This window comes from Hippichthys cyanospilos, chromosome 1 (genome assembly GCF_059441005.1).
Source record: "Hippichthys cyanospilos isolate Australia breed blue-spotted pipefish chromosome 1, RoL_Hcya_1.0, whole genome shotgun sequence".
NCBI classification, from domain to species: Eukaryota; Metazoa; Chordata; class Actinopteri; order Syngnathiformes; family Syngnathidae; genus Hippichthys; species Hippichthys cyanospilos.
Genome location: NC_142369.1, coordinates 27,857,041 through 27,867,314, shown reverse-complemented (window position 1 = coordinate 27,867,314; position 10,274 = coordinate 27,857,041). Strand labels below are relative to the sequence as shown.

Sequence of the window (10,274 nt, the reverse complement as noted above, 5' to 3'; positions counted from 1 at the left end):
TAAAACGAACCACATCATATCATCAAAGTGGCAATGAATCTACAGCGTTGCCAGCACCACAGACAGGTGAATGAACCACAGTATCATCAGTGGTGGATCCACTTTTGATAGGTTCAAATTAAGCTGATTTTAAGTGATTTTAAAATTTCTTAAGGCTTTATTTGAAATATTTTTTTCATGTTCGACTTTTTCTTTTCATAAAATCTGATCCAAATACACTATCGTGTAGTCCACCCCTTAAGATGCTTAACCTCACGTCCCAGTAATAATAAATGCAATTTACCAGCAGCTCAATGGGCACATATTACACATTGCAAGAAATTGTTTTATATGCTTTTAAAGGCATCGATGTCAAGCTGAAGTTTCCATTCATTTTTGTTTCAAAGCAGAATTGAGTCTTGGTCAATCAGGAGTGGTTTTCTTGGGTGGGCGTGACGAAATGTTTGATACTTAACACTTTTAACAAGCATCTAATTGTACTTCTGATTATAATGTAAAACACGATTGCTCCAGTCATGTTCTGTTCAGTTACAGAACTCTTGTTTCTGGGTTTGCTTAAACAAGATTTAAACATTCTTTTCAAGTATCCCTAATGAATAATAGCCTCCAAAACTGAGCAAAAGGTTCTCAAATGTATCTTGACACGCGCTGCCGTTAAATGAAAGATGATTTAAAATCCAGATTACAACATTTGTGACCAAAACCGAATCCAGATCAGGTTTGACCTGTCTGAACAAGAAGAATAACATATTCTTCAGAGGAGGGGAGCGCTAAAGGATGCTTGTGGGAGGGGGGAGGAGAGGAGTGGAAAGGTGGGGTCATCCTGGGGGGTGGGGGGGTGAGGGGGGCGTTTAAAAAGGCAGTCTGCCGGCAACAGTCACTCACACGCTTGGAGCCCCTCGCCTCCAGTTGCCAGCAGTAGGACGTCCGGCTCCGGTTGTCGTCATTTCATTTCTGAGGCCGTTCGGACCAGGGCAGGACTTTTACTTTCTTGTTTGTTCAACTCTTTGATTTTCCAAGGGGATTTTTTTTGTGCGCCCACACCATGGAGGCCACCACTGGGGAATACGTGGACAGTTACGAGTACTACGACGACAACGAGACAGCATGCGACTTCTCCGAGTGGGAGCCCTCCTACTCCCTCATCCCAGTTCTCTACATGCTCATCTTCATCCTGGGCCTGTCGGGAAACGGCGTTGTCATCTTCACCGTCTGGAGGTCCAAATCCAAACGCCGAGCAGCAGACGTCTACATCGGCAACCTGGCGCTGGCCGACCTGACCTTCGTGGTGACCCTACCACTGTGGGCTGTGTATACAGCTCTGGGCTACCACTGGCCCTTCGGCGTGGCCCTGTGCAAGATCAGCAGCTACGTGGTTCTGGTCAACATGTACGCCAGCGTCTTCTGCCTCACTTGCCTCAGCTTCGATCGCTACCTGGCCATCGTGCACTCCCTGTCCAGCAGCAGGTTGAGGTCAAGGGGCACCATGCTGGCATCTCTCGGCGCCATATGGCTTCTGTCCGGCCTGCTGGCTCTGCCTACGCTACTCTTCCGAAATACGGTCAGCGACCTGAACAGCAACCGGACCACCTGCGCCATGGACTTCAGCCTGGTGACGCTGAACCAGAGGCACGAGTACCTCTGGATCGCCGGGCTCAGCTTGTCCTCCTCGGCTCTGGGCTTCCTCCTCCCTTTCCTGGCCATGACCATCTTCTACTGCTTCATCGGCTGTACCGTCACGCGACACTTCAACAACCTGCGCAAGGAGGACCAGAAGAAGAAAAGGCTGCTGAAGATCATCACCACCCTGGTGGTGGTTTTCGCCATTTGCTGGACACCCTTCCACGTCTTGAAGAGCATGGACGCTCTGTCCTATCTGAACCTGGCCCCGAGCTCCTGCGGCTTCCTGCGCTTCCTGCTTCTGGCTCATCCGTACGCGACTTGCCTGGCCTACGTCAACAGCTGCCTTAACCCCTTCCTCTATGCTTTCTTCGACCTGCGCTTTCGCTCTCAGTGCCTGTGCCTGCTTAACCTGAAGAAGGCCATGCATGGCCACATGAGCTCCATGTCGTCCACGCTGAGTGCCCAGACTCAGAAGTCCGAGATTCAGTCTCTAGCGACCAAAGTGTAGACGGGGAGGCCGAACGTAGAGCAAAGGGGATCCCGCGGGACAGTCCCAGCTCCGACCACTGGAACACTTGTAAAAGAAATAATATAGACTTCACGTGTCCATTTTTGCTGGGAAGTTGAGAAGATACATTTTGACATTCTCCCCACTCATTGTTCTCCATCGTTTCAAGTGGACTTGGAAGGCGGGAGCCAGCTGGCTGAGCTCTTTTGCTGCTTTGTTCCTCTTCATTTTGTTTGAATTGTGAATCAGTTTACAGGGGCAAAGAAAAGAATGATATTGGATGAATCTTAAAGGTGTACAATATTTTCGTACCGTGCCATTTCTCCGGATCTATTACTGTTTTGTTTTAGAAGCACTTGTCCTGAATGTCTATGTCCTCTTTCAAAACGTGTTTTCTAGCTACAGGAGTGACGAGGGCATGAAAGAGGAGCATAGGTGTCGCGGCGTAACGATATAGATGTTGTTGTGGAGACGGGGGTGCGGCGTGGCAGATGGCAGTTGACAAATGTTGTCGTTGGAGGACAGGATTCGGGTGGGTGGAGGGGTGCAGTGTGGCCTCGGTACTAAAGGGGCTCCACCTAACTGATGGATTTGCATGTGTTTTATTTTTGACATCACTGTAACTAACTACTGTATTAAAGATGTGTTCTATGAAACCAAGATCTCTGTGCTTCATTGAGCGCCAAAACTACTGTTCGTGCGATCGAAACTTGAAATTGAAACAAAAAGCAGAACAAAGGACACCGTTCGAAAGTTGCTTTAAACATGTACTTTTACTTCAGTTTCATTGCAACATCCCGTTACTTGAGTGATCCATATCTCCATCTTTGTTATGAATGCGTTTCAATTGCTTCACACCTTCAGACTAATAGAGCTCTAATCTCTATTGATTCACACTCAGTATCCAGACTGTAACCAGATTATGCAAATCAGCGGCCATTCAGTAAGTGTGTATTCAGTGCTCACCTGGAACAGATGGGGTTCTATCTTGTAGCGCAAGATATTCAAATACATTTAGTATGTTGTCACTGTCAACTGAAATACACCCTTTGGCATTTGTTTTTTTTTTCCTTTAAGCGGAAAAAGAGCTACATACTTACTTAATAATTTATGTCTTTTAAAAATCAGATTTGGAAGTGCGCGCAAGACCTCCGAGCAAGTCAAATAAAACACTTCAGGGGTCATTTGAAACGATACGTTTTTCTTTTAAGCATGTGACTCTTCAGAAGGAGTGCTTTGATTTGCTGAGACATAATGAGTGTTTAGAGTTGGTGGCAGGAGGAAGTGCAGCTCTAATCCTGGCAGGAGCTAAGATACTGAACAAGTCAATATTTGTCTGTGGTGACAAGAGATTGCAGTTAAGCGCTTGTGCGGGGGCAGGGGGGGGGGGCAGGTTGAGGAGGACAGGGGTCTTCTCACATGAGAGAAATAGTATGCAGTTTGCAGGAAGAAATTAAAGCATCACACTTGTGTCTTTTGCATTGCATTTGAAAGCAGCAACTATAAAGGCCAATCATTCATTTGTACTACCTGGTCAAAGCGACGGTGGATGTTGAACACTGTCAGAAGGGCCATGTGCAGAGCCCCACATCGTCCAATCACTTGGGTGCCCTTTGTTGGGATTTATGAGCGCACTTCACTATCTTGACTTTAAAGGCAAACAAACCCCGAATCGCCTTTTACTGCACCCTAAAACAATTTTACCATGAGAAAGCCTTGAAGCTCTCATCTGGTTCATATTTGCACGCCATTGCAAATATCAGATCAACAGTAATACAGTGAAATAAGGCGGGGCGGATCATGCATGAGGACTGGCTGAACTTGATGTTATTATTCCTGAGATGAGCTATGCACACAACTTGTCTGATGCTGTTAGCACCGCCAGTTCAGTATGGGATAAGTCAGCCAGAAGACCAGCTGACCCAAGCGCTGCATAGGGAAGAGGAGGGAGGCGAGGGAGGTGGGGGGCGGGGGGGGTCTATAGGAAATGGCTCTACTCAGAAAAACAACAGTTGTATGTTTCTGAAAACACTTCAACATTGTTTAAGCTTGTGTGTGGCCTATGTGCATTCGTGTGAGAACAATCCCAAAAAGTGAGTTCATTCGGCCATAATTTTATGTGTTGATTATTAAAAAGAGGTTGACTTGGGTCTATATTTAAATCTGTTTCACAAAAACTGCAGGAATATATGGAATGGAAAATTGTTTACAATTTTTATTATCACCTTTACAAAGGTGTGTGGGTGCGTTTTCATGTGTTTATCTGTTAGTCACTTATCAAAATTGACCAATTTATCTATTACTATGTATAGTTTATATGCATCAACATGCATCCTCAAAGTTGAACGTTTGAAATAAGGGAGTATAATCATTGAAATTATAACAATTTGAGAAGGGGGCACAACAAGTACCTTAGATTGCTTGTTACAAGGACAAAGTAAATGACATTTACTGTGCATATATACAATATGATTTCTGTCCTCTCCTTGTGTTTTTACCGAAACCTATTTTTTTAGGACAACAACATTATAGGTTGCCTATAAATGCAATTTAATAAGTATACTGTATTAATGTGTGACTGGATGAGTTGCATGAACCCTGTTATTCAAAGTAATGAAACCATTTACAAATGAAATTCACAGTTTTTCTAGGGGATCAGGAGCTGCATAAGTGGATGTCAGTGAGAACCGGACTAAAAAAAAAAAAAAAAAAAAAAAAGAAAACAGACACAGGTGCCTGTTCCTGTATGTTTATCGTCATGTGAGCTGAGCTGTCACACCCAAATGGGCCTTGTGAACACAGCCACCAAAACACAAGTGTTTGCCTCGCCTCAGATCTCCCTGCTGTTCTATCCCACCCAAGCAGCACCAAATGCAGTCGTGGTGCGCGCATGTGTGTGTGTGTGTGTGTTAATATGCACATGGACACTGAGATCTGACACACTCTGTAGGCTGTCAACGCTTACCCAACTTTTTCTGTAGCATCTATCCACCTGTTACCAAAGTGTAATTACACGGTCAAACTACACACACACACACACACACACACACTCAGCACCTATAACACCTATCACATATGTGTGATGTTCTCTAGAATTTAGACAACCACAACAAAGACTAATACAAAAAAAATGTGTAAAGTAATTAACTTGGCACTCATATATAAATTACATCACATTTTGTTTTGATTTTCTCTTGTTCTAAGTTGCTTTTTGTCACATGAACACATCACTGTCTCAAGTCTGACGCTGATCAGCGAGGGATGACGCCTTGTGATGAGTAATTGTCCGAGGGATTAACGCTCACAATGTACAGTTAATAACATAAAGTGTCTGAGTGGAGGGGGGGCTGTGAGGGGGCCCACTGTCAGTCTAGACAGCCTAGGCTCTGATACACCAAAACAAGTGCTCCTAAACTGACCCTGACCCTTAGAAAGACACGTTTTATCTCAGTCATAAATAGCTTCTTCTCAAGAGAGCCATGAACTTTGGTGGAGCAGGCCCTAAAAGTTGATAAATTGCACATGAAACTTGAGTTTGAAAAACCACACGTAAACCTCACTGGTAATTAAGTACAAGTATATAAGTCATAGCAAAAATGCAGCAGCCCATATTTATTTAAAAAAAAAAAAAAAGTTACATCTGAGTATAATGACTGTTTTTTTTCCTTTCTCTTCTTCCATCTTGTCATCTGAGCTACGCCTCTCTACTGTGCGAACAAGGTATAATTTGCTCTTGGATTATTCTGTTTAAACACACTTCCAGGTAATCATTAAAGAAGGAGTTGTAGAATATGGAATATTGGAATTGTGCTTGTTTTCATTAAATTAATATCTCTCAGGCAACGTACTATAAGTAACACTGAGATGAACTGTGTGTTCTAACCTTTTTGCCTTTTGTCATGCAGACGGTGTGATCCTCTGACGCTTGCAGCACTATGAAGTTCATTCTGTTTTTGTTTCAACCTCCTCTCCTTGCAAGGCACCTCTGCAGTTGAAATATTTTTGATAAACTGTAATCAGATGCACACAAAACACATGGACGCAGCGTGACATTTAAGTATGTTCACAAAACTCTTTACTACAATCACAAGTTTGCTGATTATAATCAGTGTTTAATTACTATTCATAGTCTAAATGAAAAGAAAAACATTCATAAACTTGAATGAAAGAACAATAGAACAATTATCACTCAACAGTTTAGATGAATTTTAAGGACATGGATCTTTTTTCCACTTTACAGTTAAATATTTTATATAAATGACATTGGGCACATTGGTGATTTAAATTCTTATGAAATATGAGGTTTATGGTACAGATATTTCTAAACAGAACGTGAAATGCCTTGTTTACCGAAGCTGCATCTTTCACCGTGTGGCTGCTTCGCCCCCTTCATGACATCGTTCAATGCCGGCCACAAAACATCCGCTTATCCCCTCGAGGGTCACTAGATTCTACCCCAGCGGAGTGAATGACAAAGCCAAAACACGTGTTTTACTGACATGACCAATTGCACCCCTGCCTTTTGTCTTATCGTAATAATAATAGTTGAAGTCTTTTTTTGAGTCCCCAATTGATTTCTGTTTTGATTGTGATTAATCCATTTTTCCGTTTGCCTAATGTCATTGAAAACATGGATTGAGTGCAAATCAACGGCAAATGTAAAAAGTAATTGAATAACATGAAACATTTCATTGGCTTTTGGCCAATCTTCTTATTAACTTATTTTTAGAAATTGTCGATCAATGTAAAGTGTGCAAAGACACTTTCTAACTTTTTCAATGCTATGCTAATAGTTGAACACATTTGCCATCTACAAAACTTTTTCTAAGGTATCAAGGGATCAGGCGCCATGTAGCTCCATCTTTGCTGAGAGGTTGTGTAAAGCGTGCAAGTGTTTCTTTTTGTACATACAAATGTGTGCTTATCAAGGGCACGCTAGTTTTAGAATTATAGCACTACACACAAGTGATATTAGTGGCATCTTTTCTCCCTACCTGCAGGTAATCTGTAGTAACAGAACATGATTGAAAATATGTTTTATAGTACATTGCTATGTTAACTGTTCAGCCGTTTATTTGAAGGCCAGACCAGAGAGCCTCTGCATGCATATTAATGAGCAGTGCCACTTGTTATAATTTAAGCTCGAGATGCTGCTTCCGAAGACAGCGATGCCTTGGCCAGACCTGAATGTGCTGGCCTTGTTGCCTCCGGATGCGGTTGCTCTGGACTCATCATCCCTCAGGCCACAAAGATCCTCTTCACACGCTTCTCTATCCAGTCCATTGTGAGGCCTTCTTGCTCCAGGCCTAAATACAGCTTCTGTCACTGTGGCTGGCCCCAGAAGCTAGTTCAGCTGCTGCGGGGTCCTCAGGTGCTCAGGTCTCCGTGCTTAATCAGCAGAGATTAATAACGTTGGATGAACCTTTCTGCCTCGGAGCCTTAATAGTGCTATCATGATGCATCATATTTTCTGATCAGTCTTCTCTGAGAGCAGCTGCATCCTGAGCAGATAGAATACATACTGTAAGACAGCTTCAAAATGGCATGGTAACAGTTTTCTGCAACAACAAAAATGCGGAGTTTGTCTGTTAGAAAGCAACACACATACGTTAAAATCTCCACGGGGAAAGGGTGACGCTCAGCTTCTAAGATGTGAATTAATGCCAGTGATCTGCTGCTACCTGTTGGTCAAATTCTACAACTACAATAACATTGTCGCAAACCCCGTGGCCTTTGTCCATCCAACACCAAAGTGTACTCAAGCGTTCAGTCGGAGTAGGGGATCAGAAAATGGCCTTACTCGAAAAGATGGAATCACAGAATTGTTAAACGGATATATCTGACTGTTTTGGTTCACGATTCAGAAAACATTAAGAAGTTGAACCAGGCTGTTGATTGACAGATGATCATTTATTTCTTCTCCGTGCTCTTTCATTTTAAGGTATAGGCCTATTAGACGGAATTCCTCAAGTCAAGAGAAAATTAAATTGACGTTGTACATTCAAATCTAATCAAATTTTATATGTGTAGCCCTGAATCACCAAAGTCTCAAAGGGGTTCACAGGTGAAAAGAGGTCATATTGAGACTTGTTTTTCAACAACAACAACAAAAAAAAAAGACTTCTTTTCATCATAAGTACACAACAGCATCCCCTGCTCAAAGTTCCCAGAAGGGGAAGGAAAAACTCCAAAAACGCCAATTTGGGGAAAATCATAAGCCTTCAGAAGGGACCACAGGTGGGAGGAGCCCCCTTCTAGGCGCAACAGGTTGAAGTGGAAGCCGCGTGTACCAAATACAAATACAGATAAACACGTTGTAGCATATTAGGCAGGAAATGTCCAGAGCAACGATATATTGACAGCAGGCCAAGCCATTGGGCAGGAACCTCGCCACGGTCCAGCCAGGTGGTCCATCCCAAAAAAAAAAAAAAGAAAAACAACAACAAAAAAGCCGCAGGTGGTCAGTCTCATAACCCGGGATGGTCGATCAGCGCAGGGTGAAATGGGGGAATTCAAATCATTTCTCACCACCTAGCCCCCTCTCCAAGCCGGGAGAAGTGGGCACAAAAAAGAAGAAGAAAGCTGCAATTAGACAGAACTATTAACCAAATGCTTACGTGTATAAATGTGTCGGGATTTAAAGATTTCTACTGAGGTGGCTGCGCGAACTTCCATAGGATGGGCATTCCAGAGTACCGGTGCGCGAATGGAAAAAGCCCTTGATCCTGCGGATTTCTTTTTAGCCCGCGGAGTCGATAAACCGGCATTTTTTGACCAAAGATGTCGGAACGCAACATAAGGTGATGCTAGGTCGACAAGATAGGAAGGAGCTAAACAGTGTAAAATTTAAAAATAAAAAATGCCGTTCTCATCGTGTACTTAATATGTGTTGAAAAGAGAGTTGAGTCAAATATCACACCAAGTTGTTTTGCAAATCTACTTCGGGCAATTGTTATCCAGGTTCAAAGTGGTATTCTTAAACAAATGCTGATGATGAGAAGGGCCAATAATTAACATTTCTGTTTGACTAGGGTTACGAAGCAGAAAATTGAGTACATCCATTGTTTAATCTCAGCAAAGCAGGCCTCCAGGTTGTGGTATGTATAGTTGGGTATCATCAGTATAGCAATGAAAACTAATAGCATAATTACCTATAGTATTGCCAAGAGGGATTGTGTAGATGTTTAACAGTAAAGGACTAAGTACTGACCCCTGCGGGACGCGACATGAAACGGAGAAAGATTCAGAGGCCGCATTGCCATGAGAGACACTATGCATCCTTCCGGGGGTGTAAGATCTGAATCAAGAAAGCGCTGATCCCGAGATACCAACTCATGATTCAAGACGTTCTATAAGGATATGATGATCAATAGTGTCAAATGCGGCACTAAGGTCAAGAAATAATATTGATGAGATGTTGGAAGCCATGGCTAAGAGAAGATCATTCGTCACTTTTACAAGGGCTGTCTCAGTTGTGAGGTTGGCCCTAAGTTCAAATCTACTGTTGTCAACCATGTAATCGCCAAGCTGTTGTGCTACAACTTTAAGAATTTTCACAAAAAAATGGAAGATGTGACACTGGTCTATAATTAGAGATTTTCAGGATCTAGGTGAGGTTTCTTAAGTGATGGTTGAATGACGGCAGTCTTAAAAGCTTCTGGGACAATGCCAGAGGAGAGCAACAGATTGATAATATTCAAAACAGATGATCCCAAGATCGGGAATAGGTCTTTAACAAGTTTGCCTGGAAGCGGGTCGAGGATGCAGGATGTCGGCTTTGCTGCTTTAACCAGGTGTGGAAGACACTCCAGGGATAATAAATCAAACTGAGACAGCATTACCAGACTTTCATGAACCTGTTTGTCCAAACTAGCATGAGCAATCACAAAACCCGAGAAGGTAAGTGGCATTGCGTTTTTTATTTAGTCCCTTATTAGCTGAATCCGCTGTGTAAAAAATTGCATGAAATCGTGTACTGACTGGAGGGAGCTATGATTAATCTGCTGCTGTTGCGTTAGCATATGCACATATGCAAATAAGAATAAATGTGCAAAGAAGCAGAATAGCATCTGTCAATTACAGTATTTGCCATTTTACCATTAAGCCATAGTGGGATTTGACCCTCCGAGTGCAAGTCCTTCCA

At 42.8% G+C, this 10,274-nt stretch overlaps 1 protein-coding gene across 1 annotated transcript; it reads left to right on the top strand.

The window, feature by feature from the left end:
• Window positions 1-893: 893 nt before the first annotated feature.
• aplnra (apelin receptor a) lies at window positions 894-2,781 on the top strand. Its single transcript, XM_088413575.1, has one exon. It carries the CDS (start codon window positions 1,046-1,048, stop codon window positions 2,129-2,131), a length of 1,086 nt encoding a protein of 361 aa, XP_088269701.1. The 5' UTR covers window positions 894-1,045; the 3' UTR covers window positions 2,132-2,781.
• Window positions 2,782-10,274: the final 7,493 nt, after the last annotated feature.

Coding starts and splice junctions, on each gene's coding strand:
- aplnra (XM_088413575.1), top strand. CDS start 1,046: ATGGAGGCCACCACTGGGGAATACGTGGACAGTTACGAGTACTACGAC.